Source organism: Hippocampus bargibanti, linkage group LG14, assembly GCF_051943395.1.
Source record: "Hippocampus bargibanti isolate YZ-2025 linkage group LG14, ASM5194339v1, whole genome shotgun sequence".
Lineage (NCBI taxonomy): Eukaryota > Metazoa > Chordata > Actinopteri > Syngnathiformes > Syngnathidae > Hippocampus > Hippocampus bargibanti.
Genome location: NC_142747.1, coordinates 12430475 through 12452298, shown reverse-complemented (window position 1 = coordinate 12452298; position 21824 = coordinate 12430475). Strand labels below are relative to the sequence as shown.

At 39.0% G+C, this 21824-nt stretch overlaps 1 protein-coding gene across 1 annotated transcript; it reads right to left on the bottom strand.

Annotated features, from left to right (window-relative positions):
• Positions 1-1083: 1083 nt before the first annotated feature.
• blmh (bleomycin hydrolase) lies at positions 1084-19269 on the bottom strand. Its single transcript, XM_089014061.1, has 12 exons — positions 19130-19269; positions 17803-18009; positions 15652-15761; positions 15394-15535; positions 14782-14870; positions 14604-14696; positions 8819-8974; positions 8564-8722; positions 8424-8491; positions 6864-6981; positions 6534-6600; positions 1084-3084 (listed from the first exon to the last, which is right to left on the bottom strand). The coding sequence occupies exons 1-12, from the start codon at positions 19137-19139 to the stop codon at positions 2936-2938; spliced, it is 1368 nt and encodes a 455-aa protein (XP_088870187.1). The 5' UTR covers positions 19140-19269; the 3' UTR covers positions 1084-2935.
• Between the last annotated feature and the right edge of the window lie 2555 nt (positions 19270-21824).

Sequence of the window (21824 nt, the reverse complement as noted above, 5' to 3'; positions counted from 1 at the left end):
GTTGCGGCCCAGGAGTGGCATACAGTATTTTTAAGTTTATCTTGAAATTCCTTTCGTAAGAGCAGGGATCCCAGCCAAGGGAAATTAAAATAGAGGAAAATGAAACAGATCAGCCGGGGGTCAAGGAGGCTCTTTTTGGAGTTCAGGGGGCAACGCTGAAGCTGAAGATTGACCATTTCAAGATACTTTAGAAGTCATTTCCAAAATATCAATTTGTAAAAATGCAAGAAAGCTTCTGTCTATTATGCTATGAACTGAAAGCTACACTCCCCTTTCATGTCTATAATACTGCATCAATAGTAACAAAGTTCATTGTTTTTGTTGAGAAAATATCTTCACCGCATCCATATAAGCCATTTCAAGAATGTACAACAGCATTTCATTTCAAGTTTTTGTTGAGACATTAATTTACACAATACAGTAAAGTCTCGTTATATCGATATTCTCGGGAGTCTGAAAACATAGATATAACCGGACTATCAATATATCCGATCCTGCGGCATGTAAATTTTCTCCTTGCGTTCATAGAAATAGTATCGTAATAAGCAGTACTATCGATATAACCGATATCGATATAATGAGACTTTAGTGTATTTGTTTTTCTCATTTCATTGCGCAGTCTTGTGGTATTTTAGTCCCGAGCGATCCCGATTGTCAACGGAAGCAACAGACATCGGCCGAAACACAAGACGAAAGCATGCCGACTCAAGCACTATGCATTCTGATCATCTCATCACCCTTCAAAACAAATGTTTTACTGGTTGTATTCGGAAAAAAAAAAACATGAAAATATCACTGTGGCGGAAAAAAATAGCGCAATTCCGCGAAATAGCGGACGTCTGAGATCCCTGTAAGAGGTAATATTTTTCTGTTGAGACATTTCATAAGTTCAAAATTTTGTATGAAGAGTAAGTAGAGGTCCCACTGTCGTTATTTTGGCCACAAGGCCATAACTGTCATGGACAACAGCTGTGGAGAAAGATCGTGCAAAGCTTTAAGACAATTTAGTGAACGCCACGGCTAAGACTGAATCTGATCTGGTGAACTCTCCAAAGCCTAAATAATTTTTAGAAGACAAAAGCAGCCTGTTAAAAATGGATTTATTTTTATCTAAAACAATGACGTTTTCAAAGAAACATGGGAGACAAGATTGAAAAAATCTACACCCCGCTGTTGAAATTCCATTTTTTTGTGACATAAGATATGAAGATTAAAACCCTTTTCCCCCACACATGGCGACCAGTAACACATGCAGATCAAATTGTACTTGTTATGGTGTTCTTTCAACAATGATTTTCTTCTTGACCACAAAGGTCAAATTTGCAGAGTGCATGATTTCATTGTTTGGCAGTTAATGCCATCTGAGCTGTGTTTTTTTTTTCAGCTCCTCAAGAGTAAGTGAGCATTGGCCTCTTGCCTGCTTCTCCGATCAGCACTCGCCTCGCTCACTCTGTCAATTTTGATAGACAATTATTAAACAGTAGGTCAGCAATTGTGCCATTTTTTTTCCAATTTTGGATAATGAAGCTTACATTTTTAACTTCTCTGCAATGAAATCTGAGGAAAATAAATTCAAATTTGTGACCTCTGTTGCTGTCTCACCTTTGGCTTTTCAAGGGAAAAAAAATATTAACATATTTTGAAGGCAGTGCACATCGAGGGAGCTGCAGTAATCCATGTTCAACACATTTCACCAATATGCCGTGTTCTTCATATGTCTGGCCTTTAAAGGACAACCGACGTCTCCGGACAAGTTGTGTCCATAATTTGTAAAATGGCTTCAAATGACTTCTACTGAGCGTATTTTAATAAGATTCCACCGCATATAGCTATATTTTACGTTTTAAGACTCGCGCTGAATATTCAGGAAGTCTTGTTTGTAAGTTGGTGACGAGTCCGTACGTGACGTCACGAAAGGACCGCCCCCTGACCGAAAAAAGACACATTGTAGCAGTCCTTCCATCACCTCAATGTATTTTGGTCTACATGTTTGGTCTGAGAACCATATTGCACCCAAAAGGCGCCAGAAGAGGGCATCCAAGCTCCATATAAGGAATTTATCAGCCTGTGGAAGCAGAGGTGGCCACTGTCATTTTGTGCATATTTTTTTGGGTGAGAGATTTTCCCCCAATGTTGCCTCAAAATGGCACATACAATTCTTTAATCGATTGCAAACATGTATGCTTTGCTCTTCAGAACTATTTGTATCATATTCATAACTGTATGTGTAACAAGAAAGCATATTCTCTGAATCTGAAGCCATTGTTTTGATTCACAAGCAATGCAAGACGTATTGGCGTGACGTCACAAACTGGGGGCGGGACTTTCTGAAAATGCCCAATTCGCAGCTCAATTTTTTGCAGATTTTGGACACTTAAATAAAAATATCATACTGCATGTTTTGGTTATTTTAGATGCTATAAAACGTTTTTCTGATGTCAGTTAAAAAACAAAAAAGTGACGTAGGTTGTCCTTTAAGGGAGAATGGCACTTCAGAATAAGCAACATCATTCAGATAAAAACATCCAAACTGAGGCTAGCAAAAAGACGCTTGAAATCTCACACATGAAATTATACGGTCCATTTAAATCAAGGTTGGATTTTTTGGCCATCATTCCAAACATGAAGTTTGGTGCAAATACAACGTACCCCTCCTAATTAAAATAACCTACAGTGAAGCAATGAGGTAACAGCATCATGGGATAGGGCTGTTCTTCAGCTGGAACTGAGGTCTTTTTCTCCTTAAAAATAGAATCACTACATTTTTCCCCACTTCATTTAATTTAATAATTATGGGTCACATTATTCATGGAAAACATTTTCAAAAGACTTGGTCTTTCTTTTTCAATGTCTTTAAAACATTTGATCACCAATCCAGCCAAGGTAAAAAAAATGAGCAAGAGGGAGAAAAAAGTGGGTTGTGGATGTCCACCACTTAGGCCAGAGCCCCCATCGGGTCCCAGGCATCAAGTATAACCAGCTCTTGATTCATGACTTCCAGGACATCAGGAGAGACGAACTTTTTGTCAACTACCACCTCGTAGACATATTCTGAGAACCAATCATCAGTCATGATGAGGTAACCTACAGAGACACAGAAAAAACATCAAAATACTGATTTTGGATAAAGCAAGTGCATTGTTGTCAAACAGTGCTATTTGTGAACTAACCAAAACAATACAAGACACAGCGTTCAATCATGTCTGCTTCCCTCACATGTTCCGAACAGAGAATCCCACACACAGTTGAGTTATCAAAGTGACAGCAAGGACATGGTAGTTAAAAAAAATCTGAGTGATATGTGCGCGCGTTTTTTGTTCAAGTCTTCATCGAAGTAGGCAAATCATAGTTGTCGCGTTGCCTAGTTTGTCATTGTTGCAAACCAATGGGAACCGGCATGTTGGTGCAGGGCGCTGCAACTCATTATTTATTTGGAGGGAAAGGCCTACTGGGTCCTCTCAGAACAGTGGGCGTTCTGTGGCAGCCATCTTGCTTACCTCACATCTAGAAGTACATTTCTGTACACACCCAGCCCCTTATCGTTAATTGCATCAATAAGTTCATAATTAACTCATTCACTGCCATTCCCGAATTTATTCGGAAATTGAAAATGGGATGTCGAGGGCCATTCACGAATGTGTTCGGGTTTTGGTTTTTCCTTGCTAGGGTGCCGATAGAGCATTGATCTGAACTCTGGCAATGTTTTTCCCTTCCACAGGGGGCAGCATTTCCTTTTTTGCATGTTCGCGCTTTACTCCAGCTTGTTATAATAATAATAATACATTTCTTTTCTAAGCGCCTTTCAAAACTCTCAAGGTGACTTTAGTCACAGGATTTTTCTTTCCTGTGGGTGAGCAGCGACAGCCACACGCGCCAGCATTCACTCAACCCGGAAGTAACTAAAATAGATAGCAAACTAGCTAGCTAGCGAATAGATAGCTAGCTAGCGAATAGCTAGTGAATATCCATTATTTGACCCTTGACTGAAGAATCAACACTTATTACAGATAAAAACAAATATTACGCTGCCCATAGAGCACATCAGCTCCACATGACGTTCATTCATTCTATGGTGGCGACAAAATAGCGATTTCGTTGCAGTACATCGCTCCATTCAACGGTTCGAATTCGACCGCTGCTCCACGCTTTAAATACGCTCAGCTTGCCATTTATAATGAACGCGCTTGGTCAAAGTGAGACAAACCTCTTCGCTAGCATAAAACACACCAGGTCAATGACGTGCGGTGAGGTTCATGGCTGGTGAGGCACTGACGTCATCACAGTCAGATTTACAAACATGAACTCTACAAAGTAGCTTATTCACCATTTGATTGGCAACAGTTAACATGTTGTTTAAAATGTCATGTCAGCATTCTTTATATAAACTGTAGCATAGAAAAAAGAATTTTAAAAAATGTGATTATCGTGTTACCTTTACTTATGAATGAAGTCCATGTGCCGCTCCTTCTGAAGAAAGGCATCAATAACTGAAAGTTATTGATGCAACAGTTCTAAAAGTCTCTCTATTTCTTTCAATTTAGATATGTAATCCTCCATTCTGAAAATAAGGCCAAGCAACACGAAAAAAATGACTGGATGGTTGCACTTGCTAACTGTTTACTGTAGCTTGCTCTCACTAATTCTATTATTCTGCAGCCAAGGAGGCGCAAGAAAAATCTGTAATGACCAGCACCTCCTGTCATGAGGCTAGAGAACTGTGTGCCTCACCAATGCACACAGTTTTGATTTAAAAAATAATAAACACTGTAGTACAGTGTTTACAATGTAAAGTGACTCTACATTATATACACCAGCTAAACTGTAGAAATTTAGTTCATATACTAAAAGTGTTTGAACACTTTAATAGTGATATGCAGAGGGAGAGCAATGCGGTCTCACTGCAGAGCAAGCCAGCACAGTTAGCATAGTGATTGCGCAATCCATGGTGAGGCGCAGCCGGCTGGTGCCTCCCCACTCGTCTCTACTCAGTATTTGAACGGTAAATGTAAAAATTCAGCGATTTTGAAAAAAAAAAAAGTTTCAACAACGGTGAAGTTAAATGGAAAAGAACTTTAAAGTAGAAATCACTAAATAAATATAACTGTTTAATGTATTTTTTTCATTTGATATTTCCATGATGACAGGTGACGCCGTGCCTCACCTGCCTCCCATGACTGCACGTCACTGCACCAGGTTAATGTTAAAAATGTAAAGTGCTATATAAAACAATATGTATCTATTCTATTGCATTGTATTTTGGACAGCCGCCTTCATTTAAAGCTTATATAACTCTAGACCCATATAATTCAGGAAGTAACTTTTCTTATAATGAAACACGAGTCTAAGGTTTTTTATACTGCACTGAATGTTTATGTAGTCTTAAAACTAAATTGTAGTGATCACAGTTCATATGTGATGAATTTTGTCCAGTTCTGTTGCTGAAAATCACTTTTTCTTACTCAAGACAACATGATCTCACCTGCAGTTTTTCATAAAATATATTTATTTTCATGTTTGAGTTAAATTAAAGCATAGGCTGTGGCTTTCAACATATTCCTCACTGCTTGGTAGGGGTGAATTTTCACAGGATGTTATCTGTGTGACTTTTTTTTAAAGCGCCCAACAATGTTTTTCCGATTGTAAATCCTTAATTAACTGGAGCTTTTTGTGTGGGATTGGCCGGAGTACTAACCAGGGACAAGATGCAACATGATCAGAAGGCGATATACTTTTTTTTTTTAACAGTCCCAACATTTCAAATGCTTCTGCACACCACCATACAGTCTCTACTAGAGATGTTATTATTCCTTCATCCTTTCATCCCTGTGGTTTATGTTTCTGTGGGGCAAATCATCTTTGTATCTCAGCTCAGCATTCCACTGCAAATTTAGTCATGCGCCATCCGGTAACAAATACATACAGTTCAGTGTAGCGCAAGATACAGAGAGTTAGAGAGTGGACACTTTGACAACATTCGTCCGAACCCAAAACCTCTGAGCATTTGGGGAAAACATGAAAATTCATGTTAAACTTCATGTGTCCTCCATATTAAAGCGCTCACATCTGCAAATGCTTATACTTTTGCATAGTTTTGGCAACTATGCAAGACTATGCTAGATTGGCAAAGCAATATGTTTTCATTATCACTTTCAATAAGATTGCATTGGATTAGCCTTTATTAGTCTCGCTGTGGCGAAATTAACATTTCAGAGCAGCACAGTTATGGATGGAAGAGGTAAGGAATGGAAGTAGAAAAACAAAATACAGGAGCTAATGGAAAGGCAGCCACTCTTGCGGCCCATCTTGAAGTCAAAAGAATAATAAATAATAATAATAATAATAATAATAATAATAATAATAATGACAAGACAAAGTCATTCAATCTTGAATGAATTGAACAAATTCAGGAATGTCGCTCCACATCACATTTTTCAATTCCTGAAAAAATTCAGCAATGGGAGCGAATGAATTAAATGAAATATTGCATAATAAAAAAAACATAATGAGATCAAAACAATAAGATGTTTGGTTACCTTTGTTCCCACGGTCATCTCCCCAGGAATTTTCCACCCTCCACTTTTCATAACCTTCTTTTCCATCCTGAGAAAATCAAAAAGAGAAGACAATGAAGAGATTCCAGCTAAGCAGGGAAACACGTGAGAGAAACTGTTCTAAAAGGGGACACCACCGTGAATCACAACAGCAAATTATATTAAAAACATTAAAAGCGCAATGTTGGGATGCGTTAAACCACAACCTCATTCCACAGCTCTTTTTGGATAAGCCAAGTTGCATCCATGACAGACCAGCGAGCGTTCAAATTGGACAGCCTCACCCTCACCTATGTGTTGGTGTGCGCTTACCTTGTCCGTGACAGCGGTGAGAATCATGGCGTGGGTCATGAGGGAGTCTCCACATTGCAGGCGCTCGGCTTTTGTGAGGTTCTTCACTGAAACGCCAAACACTAGCTCATGGTTGAAGCTGCACATACACAAAAACAAATTTAAGAATGATGTCTAAAGAAGTTTCAAACAAAAACAAATTCTTACTTTGATTGGGCCTTTGCCACCTGAGGTAATAATGATCAAAAGAATAAAGTAAATACAGAAATCCCTCACATATTTATAGGGCACCACTTACAAATTCCCATGTTTTCATTTTATTTTGGGTTGGGTGGGGGATATTCTCTATAATTTGCTATAAAACTCATTTAAACACATTTTTTCAATTGTGTCAAAGACATGGAATTATTACTTTGCCGCCCTTCTGTTGCCAAGGGACCATTAGCATCCTTTAGACAAATGTAGTGCTTCGCCATCATCTTGTGGTATTTATCTGGAACTACAAAGCTTTTTAGGGGTAAGTCATTCAGTCACGTTTTTGCAATTCACAGCGTTTGATACCAATCTCTCGTAAACCGAAGACACGCCGTATTTACTGTTTAACTAATTAACTAATAAACGGCCAGACGATGTGCAAAAATGTGTCCACTACAGTGTCAGGGTTGTTGCCCTTTTCACTCAAATTGCAGGAGCCACAGACCATTGAGTTTTAAGACTACACAAATATTCAATGCAGCTAAGAAACCTTAGACTCTCTTCTGTAATCAGAAAAAAAAACCTTTGTTAATTTTATTTGGCTCTAGAATTATCTGCAATGGAAATGGGGGTGGGTGTACAAAAGGCCAATGCTGCCCCCTCGTGGGAGGGGAAAAACATTGCCGGAGGTCTGACCGCAGCTTGATTCACACCCCTCCACAAGAAAAAAAAACTAAACGTGAACAAATTCGGGAATGGCGCTCCACGTCATGCTTTTCAATTCCCGAATGAATCCAGGGGTGGCAGTGAATGAGTTAATAAGTAGTTGTTTGTACTCAATCCCGCGATACGATTCAGTTTAGTCGAGTGAGGGGTTCAGAAGATTCACACTGTACACAAATTCAGAGATTTTTTTTGCTCTATTTTTCGACTCTTCCCAAATATTAACAGCCACACAAATGATAGCTTATCTTCTTCATCATAAATGTAGCACCGCCTTGGCCCAGTTCAGTGGTCGGATTTGAGCGTGGCGCCAGTAAGTTAGACAAATGACGATGCACATTCAGGGCAAGGATCAGAATTGTTCTGTTGTAGGAAGACAAATTGCAGGAAGAGGTCTGTTCTTGCTGTGCAAAGCCACTATAATGACATAGTACAAACACAACTGTGATGTAACGTCGTCAAACTGAAACGGGGATGTTACCTGCTTGATCCGATTTTCGTGTTATTTTACGACTCTTGAGCTTGACTTAATTAAACTGTCGTGACAATAAAGTGATTCACTGCAGTGTTTTCAGTTTATCTGCACTGACCACCTACACCCAAAAGACAAAACTGATGTGGGGATAAGTATTCCTGATATCCAACACAGGACATAAAACTCACACATTCATGTCGTTAATGCCCATCTTCCCGTGGAAATGTTTATCAACGTCACAGCCAAACCAGACAGCCTAAAAGAGAAACATGTTCATGTGATTAAAACAAGACAATAAATGTGTAGGCTGTAGCTCATTCTTACTTACTTCACCGTCCTTTATGGAATCTGCAGCAGCCTTTTTGAGAAGCGGGATGGGTTGATTGTTGTAGACTGTTTGGCGCCCTTGAACCATGTTACCTAGGTATTCCACACTATACAGCTTCCCATAAGGGTTTTGGGGTCGTGGGTCGTTCACAAGGCAGATCTGGCGTCAACAACGAATTGAATTTAAAGAGGATATAGCTCTCAAAATTTGTTATGATTTAAAAAAAAAGGGTTGTAGTATTATTGTCCCACATACTTTGTCCTGCATGTTGTAGAGGGGCTTGACGTGCACCCTGTAAAATTCTTGAGGAGTGATGGGTCCAACGCGATGGAAGCTCTTATCCTTGTCCCTGTACTCCCATGAGATGGTCTCAGGCGGGCTGCCAAGGCAAATGCTAACCACCCGGAACACCTTCACGGGAAACAAAAGCGAAAAGGACCGCCATTAATTCAAACACACAATTTCATTGCAATATTGTGTGACTCATGCCCATGTGCTCAGAGGGAGGATGTTTTGGATTACATTTTAATCACCACAAAGTTGAACATCTCCAAACTGGGGTGTGACTATTAAATCCCGCCCAGTTTAGCTCCTCTTTCCCTGTCTACAGCTATTTCCCTTTTTTGTACCCCACAGCTTTTCTTCATGTGCATATTCTTGCTGTGTAGCAGAATGATTTCCTGTGGGCTAAACTGGCTTGTTTTTTGACTAGGCCGTCTGTTAACCCTTCTAACCTTAGCTAAAGCTCTCAGGAATTTCCCCTCATGCTTTGCACCTCTCTTGTCCTGTTTTTCTCCCTAAGACTGAACATATGCAACTGACATCCTGAATGATAAATAGGGAATGAACAATTAACTCATTCATTGCCATTCACAAATTTATTTGGGAATAGAAAATATGACAGAGCGCCATTCCTGATTTTTTTGTTTGTTATAGCTCTGGCCATGGCCTTTGGCAATGCTTTTTCCTTTCCACAAGGGGGAAGCATTTCCCCATTTCCATGTTCGCGCTTAGTTCCGGCTTCAGCTGTTGTTAAAGCCCTATATCAGGGGTGGCCAACCAGTCAGACTAAGAGCCACATTTATTACTATGTTACTGCAAAGAGCCACATCAAGATGGAGGCGCGTGAACACGCAGCGGCTCCCCTCTCTCTCCCGGAAAATTGCCGTTTTTGTGTTTATTATGTTTGTTAAAGTCATTATAAGTGCCTTGCACGCTGGGTCCGAGAGGACAGTAATTTCATCTGCGCTGTATGTCATGCATATGAACATATTTGGCAATAACGCTGACTTTGATAAACATGGGCACACATGAACACCCCATCGCCCCATCCCTCACACACACAGACTTCTGCTCAGACAGATTTATTATAAGTATGACATTTTAAATACAAAATCAACAAATATATCGGAAATTGACTCCTAGAGTACTAAAACCACAGGCAACAAAGAACATTGTCTTCACACACACAAACTCAGTTGAATGAAGTCCACAAACAAAAATATAATACAGTAAAGTCTCGTTATATCGATATTCAAGGGAGTCCGAAAAAATATCGATATAACCGGGACTATCGATATATCCGACCCTGTTTGCATGTAATTTTCTCCGTGCGTGCATAGAAATAGTATCGATATAACCGGGACTATCAATATATCCGATATCGATATAACGAGACTTTACTGTAATTTACAATAGTATGCATGTTGCTTAGTGGGACTTCTGGCATTCTTTGTCTTGGACAATCCTCATTAAATCTGGCTTGCATTCTGTTGTTGCCACTCGAAGCCATTCTTTTCCATGAGTGTCAGTCAGAACCGATCGATGCTTTGATTTAACATGTTACAGGGTAGAAAACTCACTCGCAGACGTATGTTGACCCAAACATTGACAGTATCTTAAGCGCAGCCGGTTTGACATTGGGGTATTTTTCCATTGGCATGCATTTCCAGAACTCACTGGTCCCTTCCCTTAAAGCAGGTTTCAATTGCTCTTCCTCACAAAGATCGATCATCTCTAACTCAGCCGCAGCTTCATCTGTGACTAGCGGGGCTTTCAAACAGACCGTCTCCGCATTAAACGGGTCGACAAGGACCGTAATCTGCGGCCTTTTCAGTTGTAGATCACGAAATCTGGTCACAGAGTTTTCGTGCAAGTTTTCAACCAGTGTTGCATATCTGGCTCTTTGCTTATCCAGGGCGGCACTGTTGACTTGCCCGCTGGCTTTTAGCAGAGTGGAAAAATGTGTTAAATCTGCCTTTTGAATATGCATGCTGAACAGCTTCAGTGTGTTGACAAACGCAAACACACTTTGCACCAAGTCAGACAGAATTTTTGACTCACCCTGCAGGGTAAGGTTCAGTTTGTCCAAGTGACACAGCATATCGACCAAAAAAGCCAGATCCATAATCCACTCGTGGTCCGAGAGCACGGGAGAGTACTTGTCTTTCTCTTCCATGAACAGCTTCACAGCATCCAACAGCTCAAAAAAGCAAGAGTACTTTGCCTTTCGTTAGCCACCTCACAGTACAGTGCAGCTGGAAGCCCTTGGTCCAGCTCAGCGATGAGATTCTTGAATTGTCTGTGGTGAAGTGCATGAGTGCGGATGTAGTTGACGATTTCCATCACAGGCTTCATGACATTCTCTAAATTCAATGATTTAGACACGAGTTGCTCCCTGTGGGTGATGCAGTGGAAATTCCAAAACTCAGGAAATGTTTGGTAAGCTTTGCACAGCCCCACAAGCTCGTTCACAGATCCAATCAAGGCAGGTGCTCCGTCCGTGGCTATTGCAGTCAGTTTTGGTATGGGCAGATTTGCTTTCGCAAATACAGCCATCATTGTTGTTTCCTTCACATCTATGCCACAGGTTCTGTCTTTTAATGGCACAATATCAAGGAGTTCTTTGATCACACAAGCCTTTGTCACAGACCGTGCAAATATTGCCAACTGAGGCTTGTCTTGTATGTCACAACTTTCATCCAATGCGACACTAAAATACTCACATGCTTGAAGGTCAGAGTGCAGCTGTGATTCAATAGCGATGCTAATGTCTGAAATTCTGCGTTTAACAGTGCTACGATTTGTTTTAGTTTGTCGTTTTCAGGAGACAAGATTTCAACAGCGTCACTGAGGCATTTCTTAATAAAATCCCCTTTGTTGTATGGCTTTTTAGACTGTGCAATGTTCCAAGCCAGTTATGATGCAAGCGTTACAGTCTCTGGGTGCTTTGTAAATTTTGGGAAAAAAAGATCTGCTTTTCAGTCTGAGTTTTTAAAGTGACAAACTTGTGCTTGCGAAGTTCAGTCCCTTTGGGGAATTCTTGGTCGATGTTCGCGTGGAGTGAGCAGAAGTGGCGCTGAAGATTTGACGCTTTGAAATGTGCCAATGACACCTAACATACAAGGCAGAATGGCTTGCCCTTACGCTCAAAAGAAAAATATAAACTCTACCACTCAGTTAAAAACGTCCTGTGTTCGTCTTCATATTTTCGTTTTGCTGTGCATTTTTTCCCTGTCATTTTGAGAGCGAACTTAACGCAAATGAATTGTTTACGTCGTAAACAATTTGTGTCGAGTCTCTGACTGGTTGGCCACCCGTGGTTTACGACAAATGATTGATTTTCATCTCACACACATGCGTGTTAACATCACATGGTCAGCTTGATACTGTAATGTCACGACTATGAGGTTTTTTACGCTTGTCATGTGGACGCCCCTTAAGAGCCCCCGCTCGGGAGCCGCGGGTTGCCCGGGCCTGCCCTATATGAACCAATATGTATGTATTGCATTTTATTTTGGACAATCACCCTAATTTCAAGATCATAATTCCAGACCCATATAATTTAGGAATTAACTTTTTTTCTGATGAAAGAAGAGAGTCTAATGTTTCTTACACCACATTGAATGTACAATGGTTTCCTATGGGAAATTAATTTTTGGGACACACACTTTTCACCTTACACACTCTGGAAACCAATTAAGTTTGTAAGCCAAGGTCCCACTGTATATGTAGTCCTAAAAGTCAATATTCTGTGGGTTCTGGAATTCGAGTGACAATGACAAAAATACTGACACTACAGTGGACGCATTTTGCACATGTCTGGCAGTGAATGAGTTAAGAGGGCATGCAGCATTTCCTCTATGGAAGAAAGATTAAAGCGATGCTGTGAAAACAGTGGTATCTGGGTTTTGAGGGACAACCCCCGTGACAATTTTCTATCTTACCAGTTTCTATTAATTTGGATTTTGGTCTGCCACCATCCGTCGAACATCGTGTTATGCTACTTTTGCCACATACTGCGGCTTTTTGAACAATGCGGCCCGTTTCAAGATTTTTCCAAAAACTACTGATGACAAACAGCAAAATGCACACAGTGCTGATGTTAAGTACTTAATGTTGACATTTTTAATGATACATACACATCAACTGTGCTTGTTCGACACTCACGCTGTGCAACTCATGCTTTTAACAGGAGGAAATTCTCCATTGCAGCTGGCCTTGAGTTTGTTTGACAAAAACAAACCCCTTCCAGGGGGACAAACAAACACCAACTACTACCAGGCCCGCCTCAACAGATATGAAACATTATCAGTTTTTGCATTTCCCCAAAAACGTGTATTGTACATGCATGATTAAAAATATTGAGTAGAAATAATTATAGCCAATGTAATTGTTTTATTGCTACACAAATCAATATGAATTATTGTATTGTATCGAATTTGCTTTTAAGAGTGACTTGTACACGACCTACTCTAGGGCAACTATTATTTAACCGCCCCCTCTTCTGGTTAACATGAAAGATTGCTGTTGTGAAACTGCTCACTGAGGAGCTCTATTCACACTCTATGCAACATCAGGGTTGCATCTGGGAAATTGGCCCACTGGCCCCCAAACTCTAAAATTGTAACGACATTGCCAAAGTATACAAAACTGATTGCAACAAACTGAAATACATTCATTGGAGCATGATATTTCTAAATTGCAAATACAAAAAACATTATTTGATTAAAATCTATTTTTGTAATATAGCAACAATTTTAATTCAAGTCAAATAATTTATTCATACATAAAATAAACAAACTATTTTCTTTAGTTCCTACACAATCAATCCCGTGCTATTTTGATATTCGACGGTATTGCAGAGAAGAGAACAGACTTAGCACAATATGTCTTATTAGTGTCTACTTCAACACATTTCTTTTCTTTGAAGATTTCCAATGTGCTGCACCAGCTCTGCTGAAATTACTCCCATTAGCCACTAAATTTGAATAATTAACATCAGTTTGCTGAAACGAATTATCACCAACGCCCATTGTTCTTAAAAAAACAAAAATATGTCTGTTTGCTGCTTGTTTTTAATGTATTTTAGTTTTACTCGTATTGTATCACTCCATATTGTAACCATCTACGTCGATGTCATTTGATGTAAATATTGCAATGCACCATGGGTAAATGAATATTGATTATCTCAGCAGTTTCCGGCGGATCACGACAAAAGTTAAAACTTCTAAAGGAAAACGAACAGTTTTCATTTGTTGTTCTTTAGCCGTTTTAACAGAGGTATGTCATATGTGGCGCAGATCATGTAGCAATATGCGCCAATCGTAATAGACGTGCGCCGGTGAGTTACAAAATTGTGCCAGTGGCTGTCAAAACGATTAAATGGCGCAAGGGCGCGGCCCAGATGCATCTCTGCAACATACCACCCCAAAAAAAACTAAATATTAATTTAAGCTTCATTAAAAATACATATCCCGAGAAATTGCATCTTAATTGGAAAATGAAAGGACTGCCATTGAATCCCCACAATAAAACAGCAAGAACGGGCCACATAGGTTCATAACACTTTGAAATAAGGCTGGAGATGATGTCTGGTATCGGTACTTGCGAATAAGTCAGTCATTCAGTCATTGGTACGACATTTGTCTTGTATCTGTAAGAGCCCTGGATCTATTCTGCAGCCTGTGAGCTCAAACTTCTTAAATTGTAATCGAAAATAAATGTCGCAAAAAAGTATGCAGCGAGACATAGTACATACCTCCTCTATCATGGTGTTGATGGCATCTGAGATTTCCAATGGAGTTTTGTCATTGTCTACCATGTTCCTCAGTTTGAAGCAGTATTCTCTAAGCTGTGAAACACAATTGGACATGGGGGAAAAAGTCTGAGCTTTCACGGGCAATATTTGCAAGTCTTAAAACTGAATACATGCACACCTTATGATTGAGAATTGCATTCATTCTGCGAGAGGCTTCTGAACTGTGTGCCTCTGGGTAGCATTTCTTTGGAATGACACCGTACTTTTCTGGAGAAGACACAAATCAAACAATGGTTAGGTTCGTACATTTTAGTACAGCTGTGTGACTGACCTTTCTGGGAGTGAAGAGGACCGACACTAACATGAACGAACGCATCAAAAGGACAATATTTATTTGAAAATTGGGAGACAAAGCTGGAGAAAGCTCGGACTATATTTACGTTTCTAAACATGTTGGCAAGCGAGCGGTGGAATTAATCATTACAATAATTGATTTTTACAATAATTGAAGTTTTGTTTGTGACTTTTTTCATAAACAAGCATAAAATGTGAGACTAAGAAGAACTGTGTTTGTTTTGGTTAAAATTTCTACCAAGTTGTTTATTATGTGCCATGACATTGAGTTCAGTTTAGAATTGTTTTTTTTATATTTTGAATTTTTCTACATTTGTGATGAATCCAGTAAATTTCCCCCAATAAATCTATATTTCCGGATACATTACAAGTGACACAGCTTGTACAATTTCATCAATAGTAACTTCAGGCTCTGACTATGCAAACTACAACTAACCAATGAGATTGACCAACATATCCCACTGTCCTCCATCATTAGCTGGATTGGAGAGAAGGAATTGTAGTAGGCGTCCATCCAATGGTTCCTTCTTCTGTGCCGTTTCCACATAGGCGTGGAGGAAGAAGTAACACCGCTCAATCTGCCAAGAACAGACGAAAAATGTAAGTGTGCTAATAGAATAGGAGATAATGTAAAAGGTGCAAGATCCTTTCAGAATGTGGAGAAAATGAAAATGTATGCACCTCAATATCTCACCTTATCCCAGAAGAAGAGATAGGATTGACTAAATTCAAACTCCTCTATGTTAAACTTCTTCATGAAGGGAAGACGCATGACATTGAGACATGAAAAGATCCAACATCTTCCTGAAAAGAACAAAATATACAATCATGTTTGATTGTTTGTTATGATGAAATCGCAATTCTAATGACTGGAGATTATAGTGATCCATCGATAGTGAGCTTTGAGGTCTGGAAAAAATAATAATCAATTACATCTTGAGCTATTTATTGCTAAAATAAAATATTGAATTACAGGACAACCAACACATTTTTTGTATCCTAACTGACATCAGAAAAACGTTTTATAGCATCTAAAATACCCAAAACACACAGGCTGATATTTTTAGTCAAATGAAAAACACCAATAAAAATCACTTCAAGTGTCCAAAATCTGCCACAAATCAGCTCAAAACTGGGGATTTTCAGAAAGTCGCATCCCCAGTTCGTGACGTCACGCCAAGTCGTCTTGCCTTGCTCAAGAAACAAAACAATTGGCTCAAGGAGTTCAGTTTCGGAGAAGATGCTTTCTTGTTACTCATCCAATTATGAATATGATTCAAATAGTTCTGAAGAGGAAAGCATAAATGTTTGCAATCGATTAAAGGAGTCCTTCCAATCAATTCGAGCCGTCAATGACAGCAACGTAGTGTACAAGAAAATGCAAAAGATGGCGCCCAAGCTCCAATGGAAATGGGCTGATTTGTCTGCTGGGAATTTGTGTTAGCGAATATCAAATACAGTAAAGTCTCGTTCTATCGATATTCAAGGGAGTCCGAAAAAATATCAATATAACCGGGACTATCGATATATCCGACCCTGTTTGCATGTAATTTTCTCCGTGCGTGCATAGAAATAGTATCGATATAACCGGGACTATCGATATATCCGATATCGATATAACGAGACTTTACTGTAGTTGTATTGATGCAACACACAATGATTCACCATCGCGTTATTTCTGTGTTTTCCTTCTAATTTCGCCATCAACACAGATCAACACGAAGTTTTCAGACCAAAGTACCGCAAAATGCATTGTGTGTCGCTTTCTCGGTCAGGGGCGTTCCAAATGTGACGTCACGTAGGGGATCGTCTCTTCTGCTTTTCCTTTCGGCTTTTTCCTTGAAGGGGTCGCCACAGCGAATCAGTTTCCTCCATCTTCAGAGGTTTGATTCGCATGTTTGTTTTGGCCAAGCTTTTACGTCGAATGCCTTTCCTGACACAACCCTCTGTATTTATTCGGGCTTGGGACCGGCACAAGAAGACATTGGCTTATGTCCCCTTGTGGCTAAAGAACAAGCAACTCTTTGAAATTAATAAAGATGAAGCTGCTCAATAAAAGGCGCCCCAACACAAAGTGGTATTAAAATGACTATCAGGGAAAAAAACTCAATGCAAAATATAATCCTAACCTTAGTAATTAATTCAGGATGCACTACACAGAGACAATATACTCTGAATGGTCGGCGAAAACAGTAAAACATTTCTTTACCCCGTACAAGGAATTGGGAAAAAATGCAACTCAAGTATGAGAATTTTATGTGAAAACCGAACAGAAGTTGTCAGTAATGGTGGCAATTAAAGTATACTGTATACCTTTGTCAGAGAGTCACGTAACCTGTAAGGTAATTGAACACCTAAAAAAGCCACTGTCTGTAAGAAAATAATCTGTTGTAAATTAAATAGCATTCACTTTTGTTCTGAACGTGAATGTTCCATTATCCAGTAGGAATGTTGAGCTTTTAAGTACAGAAATTATTTGTGGAATCCATAGATTTATATGGATGTATTGGACTAACGGTCAATTCTGGGCAGAAAGTGATTTTAAAAATTAGGGACACAACTTGTCCGGAGGCGTCGGTTGTCCTTTAAAGAACAAAAGTTATGTGACAAATTTAAATGTTCACATATCATGAAATTATCGAATGCCATGCAGATCAGTGAGCGCAAAGAGATTCTAAATGTGGCTAAGGCTAATTTCAAGATGCAGTTAAATCCGACATAGATCGGATTATTGCGACGTGTATCTGATTTTTTTTCAATTCTATTTTTTTCAAATCTGACCTGGACTTTAAACACCTACAATTTCCAAAACCCAAACAAAACTAGAATGGAATACAATAACTACCTGAGCTTTTTTGGTTAGTGATCGGCTTGCCCTCTGTGGGGACAGCATGCTGAAAAATGTGTACAGTATCCTGCACAGTCTTCCGGTGTAGGCAAACTTCCAGTGGGTCGATGCATGTTGACACATTCTGGGCTAACAAGTAGCGAGGCTCTGCCTGCAGACGCTCTAAAAAGGTGGCAACCTTCTCCTGACTGAGACCTGGGATCGCTACAAGAAGAGTGGATAAAGCATAAGAGCAAAATACACACAAAAAAACTAAACTAAACAGATTATACAACATATTAATTTAGGGAGTGGAAGCTACACTGCAGCAATGTTGTATAATTAGGAGGAGACATTTCTCGATATTCAAAAAACCCCTTTGTCATCTTAAGACTTAAGATGTGCCAGTTGCCAAGGTTATTGCTCCGTCAAATCCATTTTGTTAATGACCAGTGAATAAAAGTGAAATACAATCAGAGACTGAGACACTGCACATTCCATCTTATGAAACAAAACAAAACAAAAAAACAACAACGTGAGATTAGTAACTGACATTCAAGTTGTTTGCAATGGCAAGATACCAAACATAATTGTTTCAGTGTAAGATGGACAGTTTACATTGCACATTGGATGAAATTTATATATGTATTTTCTGATTGTATTGGCTATTAATGCTTCGTACAATTTAGCTCATCTAATGTAGACAATCACAATAGACAATACATGTAACCCTATAATTGGATCTTATCGATGCAGCTTGAAACAATGCTCTGTTTATGCACAGCTAGAAAAATACTGTACGTCTGTGAGCTTGGATAAGGCCAAATGACTTTGTAGTAGGCCCGTAAACGACTCAAACTTCTTAAGTCGATTGAACCTGAACCTGATTGAACCTACCATTTCAATTCGTTTACTGGGCTAAATTTGCAACCACAAAATAATACGATATTTTCATGCACGAATACATTGCAGCACGTCTGAAGTATATAATGAGGAATTCCCTAATAGCTTATTCATTTTACATTATTTGACAGCTGGTACAGCACCACCGACGTAACTCTACGAGTAACAAAAAGCCTGCTAATTTCCACAGTTCTTAACAATCATCACGTCTATTTTAACGGGTGGTGGATTTTATAGTAACATATTCACCTTATCAATACAAAGCCGAGAATTTAATTGAGATAAAGGCATCGTGTTTGATAGGCAAGCTAGTTCCAAAAATGCTAAATTAGCCGATTAGCTTCCCGAGTTCTCATGCTTAAACTGTCAATCACATACAAAACTACGCGGCTTCAAAGAAATATATCAACAACCAAAGGCAAGAAAGCAGAATAAAACCTACTTGCTTCCATCACGTCTTAGATATTTTCGAGTCGTTAGGCTGGTCGCGATTAAAAAAAACTACAAAATAATCACTCGTTCTTTGTTTCAATCAGACGCAGTCAGTATGTCAACCAGGAGGCAGGGTGCGCTCGTTTATTCACACCCGCCTTGTATTCTATGTCATAGAGCTGGGCGGAGTTTAAGTTTTCGAGCAGGAGTTCGTGATGGGAATTCCGGCTCCTTTCAGAGAGCCGCTTATTTTGGTTCGGCTCACTAAAAAAATCCGTGTCTTTTGGCTCCCAAATGGGTCTTCCGTTTTTTTTATTGCTGAAATGTATTAACCACCAAAAATCACATAAAATTGTGTGAAAAAGTAATGACTCATGTAAAAAAAACACACTATATCAAATATTTTTGATATACGTAGTTATCCACTGGTGGAAAGACGCTTTGATCCTCTCCTATTTCATCTAGAACTGCTTCATGTCACAAGGAGGGTACAGAAAGTGCTTAAGAATGAATGACTCTCTGTGTCTTTGTGTTGTCATATTGTCTTTGTGTTGTCATATTATTTTTTATTTAGTTTTTTTTTGTTCTTTTGACTTCAAGACGGCACCCCGACAGTGGCTGCCTTTCCAGCAGCTCATGTATTTTGTTTTTCTACTTTCATTCCTTTCATCACTTTGCTGCGGTGAAATGTAATTTTCTCCACTGCAAGACTAATAAAGGCAAATCCAATCCAATCCAAGGCAAATCCACTATTTTTATTTGTATGGCTTTATATGTGCACTAACTTTCACTTTCCCTGTGGTTACTCTGGTCTGATGGGAGTACTCTGCCGTCTGGCTTTCCTGTTTTATGTGCTACTCTTTGTGCTTGTTTTTCTAACCCCTCCCCCTTCTCCTCACTGCTGCGTGTCTGTTATTTCCCCTTCCCTCATCTACCACGAATCTTGACCAATTACGTGCGGCTTTAACCGAAGACTGGGGGCGGGGAATAGAGGACAAAATTTCGGCTCCCATTCCTTGTTAGAAGCCGACTCTCTTCGTCCACTTCAGAGATCCGGCTCGTTCGCGAACGACACATCACTTGTGCATTCACCGAACCCCTCTTGAGTGAAAAATAAAATACAGGTATGGTATACACTGACTATACACTGATGAAAATGTTTCTTTAGCCGTCATCTGTACTTCTTTGAGGGTGTCGGCCGTTTCGCCCCTTATCCAAGATGCTTCTTCAGCGAACTAAAGTCTCACGAACTAAAGTAAGACTTTTAGTTCGCTGAAGAAGCATCTTGGATAAGAAGCGAAACCTCCGACACCTTCAGAGAAGTACATGTGACGGCTGAAGAAACCTTTTCATCGATGGACGACTCCTGTACGACTGAGAGTTTACACAGACGTATGGTGTATGATACTCATGGAACGGATTATTCTCATTTTAATGGTTTCCTATGGGACATTGATGTTTGGAAGACACACTTTTTGCCTTCAATCCACTTTTCGGGAACCAATTAAATGCGTAAGATGAGGTATCACTGTAATTGTATATGGTCCTTGAAAATTACACCTGCATTTAGTATACGGTTATCAATGCAAATTAATTCAATGAATCCAAAAGACGAGTAGGCTGCATGGTGTGTGTGCCTCCTAGTTTTGAGTTTAGTTATATTTTGAGTTTGAGTTTAGTTGTATCGTCTCACACTCATCTGTAACTGATTGAGTAAGAGTATCTAATAATAATCATAACAATACATTTTATTTATAAGCATAAATACATATTTGGGGGGTGATTTTGTCTGCTTAACATTCAATCTAATCCCATTTGCAAATGGAAAAATGACAAATGCAAAACTCACACAAAATACATTTTATTTGTTGAATAAATTTCCAGCAGCACATAATGTAATGATATATACATTTACATATTTATACAGCTTTAAAATTCAGAAATCGTCTCCCAACATATCATTTCATTTGGTTTTGTACCTTTCCGTTATTTTTTTACAATGCTCAATAAAATATATTTTAATAAATTAAGTCATTTAACAATCAAAGGGGTGCAAGTCACTAAGGCTGCTGCAAACTCAATGACAAATATTATTCTAACCTGTGTCATTATTTGTGCCTATTTTCTTTTCTCCAGATAACCATTAAAATTCCATTTCCCCCTCAATTTATAAATAAAAATTATTTCTAAAAAAATAATTCTGTCAAATAAAAGTTTAGCCATTGCTAGAATTACAATAATCCTAGGCAGTATGGATATTCCTCTTTTTATCACTACCTCTTGTCAAGTTGATATCAGCCTGTTGTATTTTAAACTAGTCTTGCCTTTCTGTGCATGTATGCAACTACTGTATGTTTGCATTGTACATCTAATGGACGGCATACAAAAAGCAGCAAAAAAACCTAAATAAAAATAATAATTACTTCAACGATGAAAAGGTTTCTTCAGCCGTCATCTGTACTTTGAAGGTGTCGGACGTTTCGCTTCTTATCCAAGAAACTAAAGTGTGCGTAAACTAAATGTAAACTAAAGTCTCATTGGTAGTTTAGGCCCTATATATATATATATATTCCTCAGGTTCCAATATGAGGTCTTTGATCCTCTCTACAAACCCTGTGGTGTTCTCTACGTGATATTCTGTGATTTTGTCTGCTTAACATTCAATCTAATCCCATTTGCAAATGGAAAAATGACAAATGCAAAAC